A 17912-nucleotide genomic window follows, 5' to 3' on the forward strand; every position below is an offset into this window, starting at 1 on the left:
CCGAGCCAGCACCTTTCCATGTGAGGCCGAGAGCCTGGAAACTGCTTTCTGGGGCTCTGTCCCCACATTCCACCCCTACAGGGTCTCGCCTCACAATCTACGCGACAAGCGTCTTCCGCAAGGGGCCCTGTGCGAGGAGCCTGGAGGTGAATGCAATATCCTGGACAGAGCCATGCTCTCTGGGCACAGCCAGGGTTTCTCAGGGCACCACCAGTCCTTCTGGGCACAGCCAGACTTTCTGGGCTTCTTAGGGTACCACCAGTCTCCCCGGGCACAGCCAGGGCCTCTCAGGGTACTGTGCTGGAACAACAGCGGCTCACAGTCAAGGTGCTTACATATTCTCGATGGCGGCCAGTCAAGACACAAAAGCAAACATCCGCCAGTTCCACTAGAGTTCCACTACATGGTGGTATGTTCCCAAGCAAACAGTCAAGCGGTCCATTAAATTAGGGATGGAAGGCAATTCCCCATAGTCCAGTCATTCACCAGGGTTGTCCTGGCGGTGAGGGATGACCTTGACCTCACCCTCAGCTCCCATGGAGAACTCAGCAAGCGTTTCCTCCTGTTACTATACGTCCTGCATCCGGCTGCCTCAGTAAGCCCTTCTCAGCCCACAGGGCTGCAACGACCTTCGCTTTCTCCGGCCTGTGCTGGTTGGGGAACAGTGTACGTCTTCCCACCCCTCCATGGGGCTCCAGCTCTCCGGCAGCTGCTCCTCCTGATCTTCCTGAGACTGAGTGTTCATACGCACAAACTGCTCCACCGCCCTTCAGGGAGCTTCGGCCAGCACCGTACCCTGCTCGCTGCGCCATGTGTCATGCAGGGTGTCAGGCAGGGTCTCTAGTCCAGCTCACCACATAAGAACGCAGGACGTGGTGAGGCCAAAAAGGCACACCCACGGAGCCATAGATAGGGGAGTCATACCACTATAGTCTTGCTGGTGGCTGGGTTGGAGACACAGGAAGCAGGAGCCACACGATCTGCAACCTGCCGTCCGCTTTTCTGCCAACCAACCCCACTTGCTGGCTACGGTCCGACCTTGCCAGCTCAGCCACCATCTTCTTGCTAGCCCCCATTTGCTGCTAGCGTAGCCACGGCAGTTATATTAGTGGCCAATGGCTCACTGGTTACAGCTGATGGCCAACTAGCCACAGCTGATGGCCATCCAATCACGGCTGATGGCCATTTACTACCTGAGCCAGCACCTTTCCACGTGAGGCCGGGAGCCTGGAAACTGCACTCCTGGCTCTGTCCCCACACATACCTTGGAGTGAGAACCATTGACCTCTCTCCAGTCCAGCTTGCTCTGCTGGGATGCACTCTTGGTGACCCCCTCAGATGATCCCCACACATTCATTTGGGAACAAGACTTTTAAACTAGCAGGCCCATGGTTCTATCAGGCCCTCACAAGCAGTCCTACAACTCATCACCTAAGCACCTAAAACAGACTTGCACACAGATGCTCAGAGGGCCCACTCCGTCCGTCGGTGTCTCTGAGGCTAGCTGGTCCTCAGCTGTGGGCAAGCTGAGCAGAAATAGTGTTGCCTGGCCAAGAGAGCCTGTTCCTGGCAGGCACTGAGGAATGTCAGATTTGCACTGCCAGAGCCTGTCTCTGTTTACCACCACCACCCCACCTCCCCACCGCACCCCACACCACTGCTGAAAAAGGAACTTAATTTGTCTTCCCTGGGGAGGAAGATGGGCCTGAATTAGCAGTGGAGCCCTGGGCAGAAGGACGCGAAGGGTGGAGAAGAACAGGGCGGCTGTGTCCACGCAACCACACCATTTATTGCCGCGGTGTCTGGGGGGGACACTGAGAGAATGCCAAAGTGCATCGAGGAAGGGAGTGTCTGTGACTCCTGGATGCTTGAATGTTTTCGGAATTGAAGAGTCCAGACCCAGTTTGCCCACTGAGCTCTGTTCCCCCGTCCCACGCCGACACCCATGTGTGCATATGCGCACGCACATGCAGTGTCCTTCAGAAAAGCAGTTCAGTCCTCCCCAGCGTGGAGGAATGCGGGAGAGATAGAGGTCATTGAGTTTCCTCCTCTTTCATGTCACCTCTTGGCAACCTGTGGCTGGCTTCTAGAAGTGGCATGGGCAGGAAAAGGAAGCGAAAGGGGCTCTGGCCTGCTCCTCCTTGCCCAGGAGCAAAGCCAGGAACTGCAGTCCTGCTGTGAGGTAATGCCTGGCGCCGCCGGTGTGTTCCTACAGGCCGAGACAGATTCTGGCCGGGTGGGGTGGCCGCCCCAGCCATGGAGGGCATGCAGGGAGAAGATCACCAGGACTCTCTGCCTGTACCCCAACCCCGCCCTGCCAGACCTTGGGGGCCTGCAGTCAGCTGGGCATCTGTACCCTGAGCTCTCTTGCTCCCCTGGAAGAGCATTCCATTGAGAAGACTGGAGGCTGGGCCTGGCCTCCCCCGGTCTCTCAGCCCCTCTGCCCAGGTGTTGTGGACCTGCTGAGACGGGTTCAGAGGCGCCAGAGAGAAACCAGCTGGAGTTGGAGCCTGGCACCCAGCCCCAGCTCCCCAGGCCCTCTCCCGCCCTGGTGCAATTGCATCAAGGTTCTCATTAGCAGCTGCCCCCGCCTGGGCGCGGAGCATGCTTTGGCCATTCGCCATGAGGCGGCTGGGGATTTTGCAACAGTGTCCAGGAGGGCCAGGCAGGAAGAGAGGGCTATCCCTACCATGCCCTGTCCCTTCCCCAAGGGTTAAGAAGGCAAGAGAAAAAAATGTCTCAGCAGCATCTGTGGGACCTGGTGTGATAGAAAGAGGCCTCCCATGCCCCCATCTTTCTGACCTATGGTCCTGACTGGCCTTGGAGCCATCAGCTTACTACCCTTAGTGCCCCGTAATTGAGTCACAGGTCTTGGCCCGGGCCACAAATGGCCCGTAGAGGCAGGTGACAGACGTAGACCACAGGAGAGTCTGGGTTCGGGTGCTCACCTGACTATTACCCATCTCCCCCAAGAAGGTCCCAAGGATGCCATGCTGTCTGGGAGGTCCCCTCTTTGGCTCATTGACTTCCGGTACCTTGGAGACCCCCTTCCGGAAGGCCAGCCTGGTGTAGCCATCAAGGCAAGGTCTCTTTGCAGTAACCTGGGAACTAAAGCCCAGGCCTCCAGGGGCAGAGGTGCCTGGATACAGAGGAGATGGAGCCAAGTTCTCGCCCTGGGAAGAGAGTGGGGTGGCTGTGCCAGGCGAGAGGCAGCTCCTGGGAAGAGGTGAGGACAGGAGACTCCCTTCCCGTCATGCTCCTGGCTCAGACATGCCCTTCTGGAGGCGGGGAGAGACACAGGTGAGGACCCTGTGGGGGGAACTGGACGAAAGCAATGGCAGCCAGCTCCTTGCAGAATTCCTCCAGTACTACCACACCCTGGAGGAGGGTCTGGTGGTCCAGCCTGAGAAAGAGAGCTCAGGGTCATGGCAGGGAGGCAGTGGGGGTGCCCCCAGCGTGACACCCCAATGTCCCCAAGGCATAACTCAGTGGCAGATCCTTCTGAGTGGGGACAGAGCTCAGCAACAGGCCCTCCATGCCCTAACCTGTGGCTCCCGAGCCTGAAGCACTCCTCCCCCCCACCCAGGGCTTTCCCCCAGGCACCCACTTCCTTAGGTTACTTACTGCTCCCCAGGGATCTGACCCATCAGCTGCTTGCGCACCAGGAGCAGTTTGCCTGGGAACTGGGGTACCCTCTGAATTCTCTGCATCAAGTCCCCAATTACCTAGCAGGAACAAGAGGACTGAGGTGGGGACCAGTGACACGGAAGCAGGGTTCTCTGGCTCTGCTGCACCCTGGGGCCAGGGTGGGGGACCTATGCTTCCCCCTAGTGCTGACAAGGGTACCTGCTCCTGCAGTCGCCCACCCCGTCCTGTTCCCTTCCCTTCCTGCCCCACCACTGGCACGTGTCCTTAGCCTGGGCAGCCTTACCCGGACGAGAACGGAGAACAGGTTCCTGCAGCCAGGGGCCAGGTTGATGTAGGGGTCCAGGAGGTACTCGTGGATAAGGGGGTGGGGGAAGAGGGCGAGCCGGGACAGGACTGAGGTCACTTGCAGGTTCAGGCTGTATGGCTACAGGGAACACGGTGGACAAGCCAAGGGTTGGCAGGGGTGGTGAGCATTTTTGCACTCCCCCAGAAAGGCGCCTGGCCAGTGTGAACGTGTGCGGGGGTGGGAGACCCACGTGATGTGTGTGTGTCATGGATCCCCTGGGGCTGCGGGCCAGAACATGTTAGGGCGTGTGGAGCAGAGGCAAGATGGGGCTTCCCGCCTGGGGAAAGGTAGGGGGTGGGGGAGTGTGGAACTAAAGAACCGAAGACGCCTCAACCCCTGTGGTCGGGCCCTGCTCTCCCGAAGGACTCGAGGCACCCACCTGGGGTGCTCCTATGGGCCCACGCCCTCTGGCTGGGGCCCAGCCCTATTGGCTACCTGTTCCAAAATCCTGGACATGCGGTCAAACAGCATTCGGAAGAAGTGACCCTCAAAGAAAGGCCGCTCTGGCTCATGGGGGTCCAGAGGTGTGAGAGCCTGGGGCCAGCCCCAGGGGGCAACTCGAGAGCTGCACTCCTGGAACTGAAACGGGGGAGAGCTGAGGAGGAGACCCATGGTCAGGAGCCTCTAGCACACAGAGGGGCCCACACAGGGCGCTCCGCTAGCATCTGGGGCAGAGCTCAGGGAGGGAGAAGGCAGAGTTATCAACCCCACAGCTTTGAGGGGCAAGTGTGGGCACGGGGAGAGGCCTTAACACTCACCAGTCCGTAAGCATCGTGGACATACGTGTCATAGCCAGTCTCCTCCAGGAAGGCTGACGTCTTGGCTTCCTCAGGAACCAGGCAGAGGAAGCTGAGAGAAACCTCAGTGTGGCGAGGCCCCACTGGGGCCCTGCTCACCCTGTTCCATCTCCACCCGGAGGGAATACCCCTTCCCAGGCTGTGCTCCAGCAGGGCTATGACAAAAGGCAGAGCAAACTTGAGTGGCTCAGACTTCCTGACCTGCCCCTTACCTGTTGACGATCTCAGTGACAGCCGTTTTGCCATCCAAGTTGGTGGCAGGGGCTGGGGTGGGCTTGCTGGAGGGCTGAAAGCCAGCGTCGAGGCCGTCTGTGAAGTAGGGGTCCTCCTCCAGGTCTCTGTGGCCAGAGCACACATGTGGCACCAATGAACCAATGAAAGAGCGAGAGTGGGGTACGGAGGGCTGGGGGGGGGCTGGGCCTCTCAGAGGCACCGGGTTTTACTTACAGGGTGTCCTCATAGCTCTCGGGCTCCGGTGCGCCCCGGACCAGGTAAAGGCGGCCCTCGAGGTGGCATAGGATCAGGCTACGGACTATCTGCTCGTGGGGTTTCTGGAGCAGCTCCTCAAACAGTCGCAGCGTGGCAATGCTGATCTGGGGCAAGAGGAGTTAGCATGATGCCCCTTCCTGCCCCAGCTTCTCGGTGTGCCTGGGAGTTGCTCAGCCAGGTGAGAAAAGTACCCGTAGAAGGGGGTACCCCTTCCCTGGAAGGTTTTGGGGGGCATGGATGGCTGTTGGCCCGGGAATCAGGAGTCTGGCTGTTCCCAGTTCCAGTACTAATTGAGCGATATCAGGTGAGCCAATTGGCTTTTCTGTGCCTCAGTTTTCATGTCCGAAAAGTGGAATATTGGCCTCACCTGCCTCACAGTGTGGCTGTGAGCCTCAAACAAGCCCAATTCATATAAAAGTAGTTTGTAGGATATAAAGTGCCATCACAAGTATGTGATCACCGAAAATGACTACCGTGTTTGCCCGAAAATAAGACCTAACCGGAAAAGAAGCCCTAGCATGATTTTTCAGGATGACATCCCCTGAACATAAGCCCGAATGTGTCTTTTGGAGCAAACCTTGATATAAGACCTGGTCTTAGTTTTGGGGAAACCCGGTACGTGACAAAAGCAGTCTGGCTACCAATCACTACGTCACTTTTTTGTTTTTTGGAGGGGGGCAGAGTTCAATGTTTCAAAGGCAGAAACACCTGGAAAGCTAATGAAAATGGGAGATGTCAGGAATTCCTTTTGGCAGGGGTGGGGTAGGAGCTGGTGAAGAGAGGGCCCTCCCATCTCACCTCATCAGAGAGGTGGTCGCAATGCCTGATGAGGTGAACGCAGAGGGTGCAGGGGTCCTCCAGGGCTGCAGGCTGCTGCTCCACGCCTAGGAGGAAAGTCACGGCCTCTTGAAGCAGTGCAGGGGAGCGGAGCTGGCGCAGCAGTGCTGTGAGCAGGGCAGTGGCGGTCAGGAGGCTCTGCTCAGACCTATGTGGAAAGAGCACTGAGCCAGGCTGGGGGCGGGGGGCGGGGGAGAGGCCAGAGGGGCAGCGAGTGGACGCATTTGGGGGTGGCAGAACCCTTTTCTGGTTTCCTTACATCTCTGCTTACTCCCATCCATCCTGAGGTTTTGGGGTCCCACGGCGGAGGCCTTTACTAGCCCACAATGGCTCTGAGCCACGTGTGCGTCAGGGGGCAGGCCTGGCCAACAGGAACCGATGGAGTCCACAGACTCACTTGACTCTGGCCAAGGAGGTCCCTCTGGCCATAGGGACAGGAAGGGGCAAGTGGGGTGGGTGGTTCAATCCATACTATGGTCACAGCTGAGGGGACCGGACAGAGACTTACACGTGCAGGAGCTGGGGCTGCAGAATCTCCACGAATAACTTCTCAGCCACAGCCTTTGCCAAGGCATCCGCAACCACCTGGGCGCCAAAGAGCATGTCTTAAGCACGTTTACCTCCCACGACAGTGTTCCGCTGAGAAATAACTATGTCTTTGCACAGCGTCCAACGTAACAGGCAGAGGGGATCCCGGCTAATCCGAGCCCCGCCTGGCTCCTGAGAGACCCACTCCGTCCTCAAGATGGAGACAGCGTAGGGAGCCGCGTGAAATAGGGGACACGTGCTCCTGCTTACCGTGTGTGCCTTCATGGTGATATGGTCACAGTAATCAAACCAGCCCAGAAAGGCAGCCAAGGCCTCCTTGCCAGGGAAGGAAGCCTCATCGGACGGGGCACTGGGTAACCTGCAGGACAGCGAGGGAGGAGTGTGCTCTGGGAGCTGAGCCCTTTCTCCCTCTGCCCTGGAAACTGTTACAGGGCAGCGGGTGTGGGGAGGTGGTCAGTTCTACTGGGGGGCTCTGTGGGCAGAAACAAAAGTGACGCTTCCCTGGGGTGGGAAGGCCTTGGGGAAGGGCTGTAACCTCTGGAAGAGGGTGGCCAGCAGGGGTCCCCATCCCTCCTGGAAAACAAGAGGAGCTGGCTACCGGAGGACAGGCAGGGCTTCCAGCCACTGAAGATGCAGCCCCGCCTTCCCTAGCCAAGCGCCTACCTCCAGCTAATACCCTCTAAAGTAGCAATGTCTGCAGGGTCCAGGAAGGTGGGCATGGACTGGTACAGCTGGCAAAGGTGCTCGACGATCGCTGGGCAACAGGGGCTGCTCTGCACCAGGTAGGTGGCAGCTGCCTGGGAAGCCACACTAACCAGGAGCAGCAGGTTCTCTTGGGCCTTCAGGGCCACCCGACCTTTCTAGGGAATACAGATGCAACGTCAGGGACATACATCTGAGTCCCCAAGTCCCCTCCCAGCCATTTGCGACCCCCTACCCCCCACCACCCCAGCACACTGTCTCGGCAGCTAGAACCTTGCTCTTGCACAAGCCAATCAGGGAGGTGATCAGGTTGTTCTCCCCAATCCCTCCATCGGGCTCCTCAGTGTCAGCAGGCAGCTGGGTGGTCAAGACCCCGGCCCCACAGGGAACCGTGTGGGAAGTCTTGCTGGGAGGGCGGTCCTTATCTTCGATGCTGGCCATCTCCACAGGCAGGGCGGGGGGTTCTCTGGATACCTTCTTCCTAGCGACAGTCTTCTTACCCTGCAAAGGAGGCTAGACAAGGCCTGGTCGCGGTGGAGAACCTTCCCCAGTCTGCCCCCTTGGGAACGCAGCGTGTGCTGGCGGCCAGGGCCAGGCCATGGGCCGTGTGAGCACCTCCCCGGGAACCTGCTCCACCTCTTCCTCAGAAGGGCCACAGGTCTGTTCCCCAGAGGCACTCACTTCCAGGATATAGGTGAGCAGGGCGGGATCCTGCTGGATCTTGGAGCAGAGGACAGTAGTGAACTGCACCTCCTCCTTTTCTGTGAGGGGTGCAGGAACTGTCCCACCAAGCCGGAGAAGTTTCTGGAAGGAGAGCAGGACAGAAGCAGAGGGAAATGGGTGGCCGGGAAGAGAGGGGGCCTTACCCCCGAACCCCCCCCCCCCCGGCTTCTTGGCCCCTCACCTGCACGGGCCTGTGGACGGCGAGGTAATGCAGGAGAGGGTGCTGCACCTGGGCCAGCACCTTGCTGAAGAACTGGAACACCTGCTGCCGCATGCCTGGGGGGTACTGAGGGCCAGGGAACAGAGGCCGGTCAGGACAGGAAGCTGTGCCCCTGCCTGGAGCACTGCCCCCTGTGCCGTTCCTCCCTCCCTCACTGCTCAGGGGGCACCTTCTCCACACACCTCCTCCCCTCCCTGTTGAAACTGGTCTCCCCTGAGCTGCCAGTCTCATGTCCTACTTTATTTTTCTCCATAACCTCGTCATTATCGAACACATGACATGTGGGCTCCCTTGTCTTAATCACTGCCATGTCCCCAGTGGCTAGGACACAGCCCGGCACAGGGCTAATCCTTAGCACATCTTTGCTGAATGAATGAAAGGGAGCCTTTCCTCAACCTCAACGACAGCGAGAACAGGAGAGCAACGCAGGTAAGCAAGGAGAGGTAGCAGGCGATGCTAAGTGAGCTGGCCCCAGTGCTGTGCCCCCCCCATCGGCTCCCCCATCCTCAGTGTTGGGACTGGGAAGAGCACAGCTGGAAGGGCCTAGAACCCAGGGGCCCTGGCTTGGATGGAAGGTTCCAGAGACACCGGGGTCCTGCCTACCTCAGCCTTGCCCAGGGTGCACAGGGTCTCCAGGATCTTGTGCTGCAGTAGGTACTCGAGACAGGGCCCGGCCTCGCCGGCTGCCTGCTGCCTCTCCTCATACACCAGGATGTCCAGCATCTGTTTCAGCCTCCAGGGAATATCTGTCTTCTTGGCTGGGGTGTCTTCATCTAATCGAGATTCAGAAAAACGTGTAATTGGGAGGAAGATGGCACTCGGGCTCCATGGGGTCAAGCCCATGGGGGCTGGGGGGCCGGTGGGGGTGGCTGAGGGCAACCTGGGGTGAGGCCAAGCGAACAGTCCACTTCAAACAAAGGCCAGAGGAAATGGACGTTCACAGCTGAGGCCTTCTGGAATGAGGCTCAGGATACAACTCTGACTGATAACGAGTGCAGGCCCCACCACTTTATCAGGGGGAAGAGCATCATTTTTTCTCCAAATCCTGGGGCCTACAGAAGGATCTTCGCGAGGGCTGCAGGCCAGCTCTGGGCCTGAGTGAGAAGCCATGGGCTTAGGGGTCTGTCATATAATTTAGGAGCTGTCTTCTAGCACCCTCCCTACAGATCAACTTCTGGGGCCTGTTTATGTCCCTTGGACACTCAACAGAAGGCAACACTCTATTGTTTAAAACGCAGAAGAAGAAAAAAATCTGTGCACAACCATGGCTTCAGACTCAAACGTGCTAAACCATATGGCAGTTCTGATGGAGACGCTGGTTATGGGGCTTTCGTAGAGCTGCAGAGGGTAGGGTATTTTTATAATTCTTGGTACTTTGGGACAGGCCTCGGAGCACCCTCTGGCTTTTCTTGAAAGCAAGGTTTTTGAGCAAGGCAGCCTGTCTCACCTACTCCCACACCTCTGGTATAGGGACTGTTCAGGAAACTAACAGATGGGGCCTACGTGAAGGCCTGGGTGGACCCGAGTCAGCTCTGGATGTCTTCCTATTGTCCTAGTGCATTGGGGCTCTGTCAAGAGATCTTCAGTCTAAAAGGTACAATCTTCCGGTTATAAAATCAGCCCTGGGGATGTAATGTACAGCATGGTCACTATAGTTAATAATGCTGTGTTGTGTAGTTGAAAATTGCTGAGAGAGTAGATCTTCAAAGTCCTTATCACAAGAGAAAAAACTGTAACTATGTGTGTGACGGATGTTAACTAGACTTATTGTGATCATTTCACAATAGCTGTATATTGAATCAACATGTTGTACAACTGAAACTAATATAATATGTCAATTATATCTCAATGGAAAAAAAAGAGATCATCCGTCTAAAGCAGTCGTTCTCCACGGGGGGCGATTTAGCCTTTCCCGGCTCCGAGATATTTGGCAATATCTGCAGAGACATTTATGGTTGTCACAATGAGAAGGGGGGATGGGGATACTGGCCTCTGGTGGGTAGAGGCCAGAGTTGTAAATACACTGCAGTGCGTCCCCACAACAAAATGTGAGCCAATCCAAATGTCCACAGTGCCAAGACTAAGGAACCTGCTCTAACAGAGGGTTCAGAGGGCCCGCCAGAGTATCCAAGGCCACTTTAATTTCTTGGGCTAGTTCAGGCTGGAAACAAAGCATTTAGGAAAGCTGTAGGCTAGAATCAATCCCCCCCACCCCATCCCCTCCAGTCTGAAGTCCAGGACAGGGCAACCTGACAACTAGTCCAATACCAGCACGCTGGCTACAGCACGGCTAATCAGATTCCGCCCCCCAGTGGCGAGCCTGAAGGGCTCAAATGGCCCAAAGCTTTGACTCGGGGGGTATAAGCTTGGGTGAAAAGCCCAGGCACATTACATGGTTTTGTTTTCCTCCTATCCCTGACTCTACAAGGGAAATGCCTTCTAAATTGGCTCAGGGAAAAGAGAAATTGGTTCAGTTTCTTTTCTTTTAATCAGTAAGTCCATGACTGAAGGCCTGGATGCTCTAGGCAGCTGGGAGCTGGGGGCAAGTGGAGCTCAATCTCTGCCTTGCAGAGTAGGCCAGCAAGATCCCCAACCTCCCTGTCCCTATTCCCACTGCCGACAGCACCTCTCCCAAAATGTCAGGGTGGGGTCAGGCCCCACTGCTGAACTCCTAAACAGCAGATGTCACCTTCCTCAAAACACCTGCACTCTTGAGCTGCATGGTGACTCTGCCCATACCTTTCTCCCAATTCCCTGCAGGGGAGACCAGGTCCTACCTGTGCTTTCGATGTAGTACTGCGTGATGCCTTTCCAGTGCTCCACGAATGCCTCCAGCAGGTCAATGCTGGGCTCCCACTATGGAGAGAGCAGAGACATGACCTGCGTGATCACCGGCTCTGCTGCCACCAGCACACATCAGAACAGACATTCCATCATCCACTACGCATCGGGTCAGTGCTAGGCCTTGGAGGAGGCATTGCGACCCTGGCTTCTCATAAGGAATAGTAACATGTGGGTAGGAAACACATCTGCACTATCTCCATATCTTGCCAACAATCTCTTGGCAGGTCCCCCCAGGTCCCCTCCCTGTTGGAAATGCTATACTCCTGCCACATGTCATGATTCCACGGTCCCTGACCCAGAGGAGCTACGAATGTTGGTGGGGGAAATAGACACAGAAACAGATCATTTCAATACAACATGGTTATGCTAAAATAGAGGTACACAGGAAAACAGAAGCGTGCCCTCAAAACAACAAAAGCAAAATGATACAGGTGGGACACGTGGTGAAGACAAAACTTTCAGGTCCTTGTGAATCTGAGAGTCTGTGAACAGCTGGGTTCAAGGCCACGATAGGCTCAGTTCAGCCGGATGGATAATACTAAGAAAGGGCCTTACTTACGACGGGTGTGCAGCTATTGTCCAAGGCTGTAGGCCATGCAGCCCTAACTCCTCCTTTGCGAGCTCCGCTCCCGTCCATGCCTCCTCCAGCTCCTTCTAGTAGCCCTGGGGCCTTCTGCCTCTGCTCTGAGCAAGCCCTAAACCTCTCCTTTTCCAGAAGGGTTCTTACCATCTCCGGTGCCTTGAACTAATAACTACCACTCTCCCTGACAACTTCTCCCCAAAAGGCCTTTCTTCTCTTTCCTTGCAGAGTGAATGTTTGCAGGAGAAAAAATGCATAATCATGTAGTCCGTCCCCCCAAGTGCTCATTTCTACCTCTCAGTCTTTGCTCAGGCTACTCCTCTGCCCAGGAAGCCCTATACTTGTCTAGGTCCTAGTGGCCCCCCAGTGAGGTCCTGCTGAGGGCCACCAGCTCTACAACGCCTCTCCAGGCTTCTGGGATGCACAGCCCTCTAACTTCATGCTTTATTACACCACTGAACTGAGTATCTCCTCCTTGAATCCCTTCAGGAAGTATCTTCTGAGTGCCTATTCCACACAAGACACCATGCTAGATGCCTCAAACATCTGAGGGTGTCTAAGATCCAGGGCCACAAAGGAGAAGCGAATACAAACACACTGAATAACTCCACTACAGGAAGTAGTGTGAGAACACAGAAGAGGTGGAAAGTGACCTCTGGGAAAAGAGGGCTCACTTCCAACAGCGTGGAACAGAGAAGGCTTTACTGCGGTCAAGCTGGAACTAAAACTTGAAGAACCAGGTCAGATCTCAACAATTAGAGATGAAGGAAAGGCATGTCCTGCAGAAGGCAATCTGCAAAGTGGGTCTGGGGCGAGTGTATGGAGCCTTGAATGCCAGGCCAAGAAGTCTGGATTTTTTTTTTTTTTAAAACAGGCCATGGGAGCAGGTCAGTGACATATTCTGAGCAGTGTTTTAGGAAGAGTCATCTGGCAGTTGCATGTAGGAAACAAAGGCAAGAAAAATGCTTAGAAGGTCATTACAACAGGGGGAGGAAACAATAACATTGAAGCAGACGCCGTGACACACACCCCTGCCTTGTCTTCTTTCAAAATTAGTTGTGGGGACCATGGCCCTTAGCAGAGTGACGTCTCCCACAGTCGTTCCAAACACACTGAGCATGTGGTGTGACCGTATCTTATCACGTTGTATGTGCTATTATTATTATTATTGGGTTAGCAGTCATCTCTTCTACTTGTTTGTGAGCACCCTGAGGACGAGGGTTCTGTGTTTCAGAATCTGCCCCTAAAGGGGCACACACATAGTGGCTATTCATTCCTAATTACTAAAAAGTTCAGCAAGCTCCTTAAGAAACCTTTCCATAATTCGTTGTTTCTTGGAAAGCCCTCTGACCCTTCACCACTACAATAATCTCACAAATCTGTGATGGAGGCTCAAAAAAAAAAAATTATCCATTAAGAACAGGAGACACAGGAAAACACAGGTTAGCCAAAACAGACCATGAGAGAGAAGAAAGCAGGGGTATAATCTTTACCTGAATCTATTATTAGCTACCCTAACTCCAGACCAAAGAAATGGCACCAATTGATTTATTTTCAAAGATCACCATTGCTATTCTATTTGGTCAGAAGAGGGCAGGAAAGAGCACGCTTCCTCCTTAACAAGGAGCCAAACAACTTGCTGAGGTCTTCACCTGATGAGTAGCCTGGGGGGAGACCTGTGCCCAAAATGTGGGAATACAGGGGGAAAAACGGGCTCCCATCCGTCCTAACGACCACACAGGGCCAGTCAAACTTCTAGGGTATCTCCTATACGCCGTACAATGAGGGGCCTAAGCTCACCTGCCTAAAAAGTATCTCCCTTGACCACCGGTACCTCTTCCAGCCTCTGACAGTGAAATTCCTGCATAGGCGGCATAAGAAAATTCATTTCTGAGGGCTAAAGTCTTGCCTGTCACTCCCTGCCCACCCGCACCCCCACCCTTAGTTATGGAGCTTTCCCTGAGAGGCAGGAAGTAGTCTGCCAGATCACTTTCTCAGATGACAGTCTCCATTGGGGACGGAGAGGAGGGGAAGGAGAGATGAGATGGAACCCCTCCCCAGGTGGGATGATGGTCAGCGGCCCTCTGGACATCTGGGGAAAGTAGGGTGGGGGCGTGGGGCAGATGTGGAAGGAGCTTTTCACTTTCTTCCCAGGTTTGCTTAAGACTGACACCATTGTCATTCATAATAAGCTCTGATTTCGGGTGGTGGGGAGGAAGGGAGTGGACCCCAAGGTTATTTCTCCGGAGAGAATCTGATACACTAAACTGATCGATTAGGGGAGAATTTACACTGAGACAAAAGAATTAACTTTACAGACCGATTCTTGGCAAGGTTACTTTAAGTACAGGGCTTCTGCCTACATGACCTAAACTGCACTTTTACCTACTGAATGAAGTGAACCTAGGAGGCCACCTCTGACCAGCCTTCACCCCCGAAACACAAACTCCGACAGAATGGAAGAAATCAGTACACTTTTCCCCAGAGCTGCCCCAGGCCCCACGTGGCTGGCCGCCCCTGACTCAAGACTTCGGCGTAATGTGAGATAACAGGCTGGAACCCTGCAGACGGCTGCTTCCTGGGCAAGGTGTCCCCCCCCTCCCCCACCCCCCACTGCCTGTTTACCCTTCCTGAGACTTGGCCGGGCAGGGCCTGCACGCCCCAGTGGAGGTGAAGGGCCCGAACAAGGTCTTGGAATGGTGTAGGGGCTCCGAGGGAGGAAAGGGCAGCTATTTTTAAGTCCAGGGGACCAGAAAGGAGAAGCTTGCCGGAGGCAGGCAGACAGAGGCTGGGGGAGGGGACTCAGAGAGTTTGGGGGAAAAACTATTGGGTGACAAGGGAGCACCCCGGCACCAAAGAATTGGGAGACCAGGGAGAGCAGGAAAAATACACAGGAAGCAGAATCGGGAGAAGGGGCAGGGAATGGAGCGGTCTGGGAATGCGGCGCGATCAGGAAAGACGCAACTGGAAGCGGGGAGCGCGGCGCGCGGGGGCGACAGGGCCGGGCGGGGAGGCCGGGCAGGGCGCCGCGGCCCGCTGGACCCCCCGGGGCGGCCTGCGCCCGCCGCCCTCCGCCCGCCGGCTGTCCCCCGGCCGCCGCGGCCTCCCCGCGCCCCGGCCTCACCGCGCCCACGGCCTCCTGCAGCAGCGCCCCGAGCCGGCTCAGCATGATGGCGCCCGGCCCTCTCCGGCTCCCGGATCGCGGCTGCCGGGCGGCGAGGGAGGCGGGGCCCGGGCCGCTCCGCCCCGGCTGGGCTGGGGGCGCTCGTCCGCCGGTCCCCGGAGACCCCTCCGGCGCGGCCCGCGATCGGAAAAGAGGGCAGGCCGGCAGCGCGGGAGGGCAGGGGGCAGCGAGACAGGGCGAGAGGTTCCAGGAGGTTGTTGCTGGAGAGATGAGAAGCTTGGTGGGTCCTGTCAGTCTCTAACGCCCCCGCCGCCAGCAGTCCCACACTGTGGCCGTAGGCGGCCGCGTGTGACTGTGGGGCACGGACCCCTGCGAGTCCTCATGGAGGGGGGCTGAGTGTGAAGTGCATGCACCCCGGGATTGTGACCTCTTAGCACAACATGAAGGAACGTGAAATAGCTCAGTGATGAGGTTTCGTATGGACTGCATGTCGAAATGGTAATATATTAGGTATATTGGGTTAAATGGTGTATTAATAAAGTTCATTTCACTTGTTGCTTGTTACTTGACGTGGATACGGGCGCTGGTCCAGAGGTCCCGCAGGAAGTAACAAGTGGCCCATTTTGCCCTCCGGCCACACCAAGGGAAGAAAATAGAAGGGGGGTTTCCAGTGGGGAGGTCACACCTGGCAAAATTACACCTAAGAATTACACAGGCAGAACTCTCACCAGGAACAGGGTTTCCTGGAATGTCCAAAGGTAGGGCCTTAGTGACTTCGAGTTGCCCCCTCTACCATCTTCAGCCCGTCAGGAATGGACAGAGATTCTTTCTAAAGATGGGACTAATGTCTGTTTAATGTATTTCTGCTGACCTCTGACATCCTCTGATGAAAGGATAAGGTATGTAGGGTCCCACTAGGGACAGAAGTAACCCCTGTCACAGAACTATAGGACCTAGAGCTGTGGGGTCTTGGGGCTCCACTGCACGGGCCCTGCCTTTGGGTCCCATTCCCCAGAGGGGCTGAGGCGCAGAGCTGGCTGGGTGCAGTGGAGTACAGCCTGCGGTTCAGATTGAAGCACAGGGAGGCCAGGACCATTGCCTGGGGAGGGCCAGGGTTCCCTGAGCCAGGCTGGGCGAGCATTTGGAGCTCAGTTCTCCTATAGCTGCGTGGGGAAAAACTGATATTTTCAGTTACTCTGAAAATACCCTGGTGAGGACCCCTATGAGAAATGAGAGGAGTCTTTTAGGCCAAAATGTATACGAACAAAGGGGAAAAACCAGCCTATTTTGTGTATTGAGAAGCAATTTGGAGAGTTAGAGACCTGAGTCTGGTTAGCACTGTTCTTTCTGGGCCTACTGCCTCCTGGGTAAAAGCAGCAGCTGGATGGGTTAAATCTGCTTCCCACCCCCCCAACATGTTTCAAGGAATTCTAGGGTATAGTGGAAGTGTATCAGGAATCTATAACCTTTTTTATTTGACTTAACTTTTAAAATTTTATTTTAAAAGTTCTAATAATAGTGGACACTCTTATATGTGTTATATGCCAAAAGCGTTAGTTACTGACGAGTTTAAATTCTGCTGTCAGGTTAGCTCGTTTGGGAGAAGACCTCTTAATAAAGCCTCTCCTCCTGTCAGTTTAAATGAAGGTAGAAGACTACTGCAGGGCAAACAGTTTTAAATGAGCAAGTCACTAAGCCCAGGTTCAAGGAGTGGGGACATGGAAGCAGCCACTCAGCAGGAAGAATGTGAACGGATTGACGTACATTTTTAAACCACCACAATTTTGTAACTACTTACCTGTGTGAATCAGGATTTTCTCCATACTATGCAACCAAATAGAATAATAAATTAGATCCTCCACTTGATAAAAGGGCAACTGTCATATATATACATACATATATATATATATATATATATATATATATATATGTATACTCCTGACTTAAAATTTTTATATTCATCAGAGCTTACTTTTTGTTCATTGTGGCTTTATTCTCAATGATTTTCATAATAATTAACTATAAAATTCAACTTATAAATTTATTCCAATTACTAATAGTAAGATCTAATTAAAAATAAAAAGTTTTGCTACTGAAAGGGTTTGGAAACCACTGGATTAAATAACCACCAAGGTTTTGCTTTTGTTCATGTGTGCACTTGTGTAAACGTGCACGTGTATTTTGGGGAGGAGGCACTGAGCATTCTCCCCAAGCTTTTGTTTGAGGAACAGAGTTCCACTTTGAGTTGCTCTGAATCTCAGGAACTTCAAACCCTTTAGGACGTAGCATGCAGTCAGCCCCACCACAAGCATTCCCCAGTGAACAGGGATCAAATAGTGCTCAACAGCCTGGGAGCTCGGTGCACCTGGGGTGCTGGCCTCGTTACCTTGTATCCCTCATGCCAGAACAGGTAAGCCCGGCGCACATTCACTGATGCCTCAGACTGGGTGTGTTGTGGAGACCATTCCTCCCTCTGTGGCCTCCTACCCTCTCTGCTGCTCCTCAGAGAGCACATGTGTGTTTTGGGGAAAGTCCCGGGTCAGCAGTCAAGAAACTCAGATGCTCGTCTCCATTCTCCACTCATTAGTTGTACATAGCTTTAGGCGTTAGATGAAATGTCTCTATTCCACAATTTTCTGCTTCCCTGAAAGGATTCAAATGACCTGTGCTGTTGCCCTCATGGGTTTGTTAGAGGATAAAACGACGTGCGGATGTAACAGAGCTCCATTTAAAACCATCCTTCACCTTTGAGTGGCTCTTACCTATTTTGCTTTTGTTTCAGCCAGTGATACAAACATCCTGGGTGGAAGACTGGATTCAGGCCCCAGCTCCAGTCAGATTCACACTGGGGTCCCCAACTCACCTCACCCTCGACCTTACCTGGTCACCTGACCACACGCAGCCCTCTTCCCCTACCCCTACCTGGGCGCTGTTCCAAGTAGGTGAGCTGCTTACTCCACCCACGAGCACCCACAATGAAGTCCTCCTGATCTTCTAATCAAATCTTCACCCCTCCACCCCTTCGATACCCAGTTCCATGTCTGTTCCCCCTG

The 17912-nt window shown here is 54.7% G+C and overlaps 1 protein-coding gene across 4 annotated transcripts; it reads right to left on the reverse strand.

The window, feature by feature from the left end:
* Positions 1-1768: 1768 nt before the first annotated feature.
* On the reverse strand, positions 1769-15132 carry FHIP2B (FHF complex subunit HOOK interacting protein 2B). 4 transcript variants are annotated; one of them, XM_081077901.1, is made up of 18 exons: positions 14860-14938; positions 13536-13596; positions 11089-11167; positions 8915-9084; positions 8273-8377; positions 8050-8172; positions 7642-7869; positions 7330-7526; positions 6916-7024; positions 6626-6702; positions 6079-6265; positions 5239-5384; positions 5004-5129; positions 4753-4843; positions 4430-4573; positions 3932-4072; positions 3625-3725; positions 1769-3403 (listed from the first exon to the last, which is right to left on the reverse strand). In XM_081077901.1, exons 4-18 carry the CDS (start codon positions 9032-9034, stop codon positions 3265-3267), a joined length of 2034 nt encoding a protein of 677 aa, XP_080934027.1. In that variant the 5' UTR covers positions 9035-9084; positions 11089-11167; positions 13536-13596; positions 14860-14938; the 3' UTR covers positions 1769-3264. The 4 variants fall into 4 exon arrangements, with proteins under 4 accessions (XP_080934027.1, XP_080934029.1, XP_080934026.1 ...); XM_081077903.1 differs by lacking the exon at positions 13536-13596 and having other exon boundaries at positions 14860-15132; XM_081077900.1 differs by lacking the exons at positions 13536-13596; positions 14860-14938 and adding an exon at positions 11715-12016.
* Between the last annotated feature and the right edge of the window lie 2780 nt (positions 15133-17912).

Source organism: Rhinolophus hipposideros (genome assembly GCF_964194185.1).
Source record: "Rhinolophus hipposideros genome assembly, chromosome: 16".
NCBI classification, from domain to species: Eukaryota; Metazoa; Chordata; class Mammalia; order Chiroptera; family Rhinolophidae; genus Rhinolophus; species Rhinolophus hipposideros.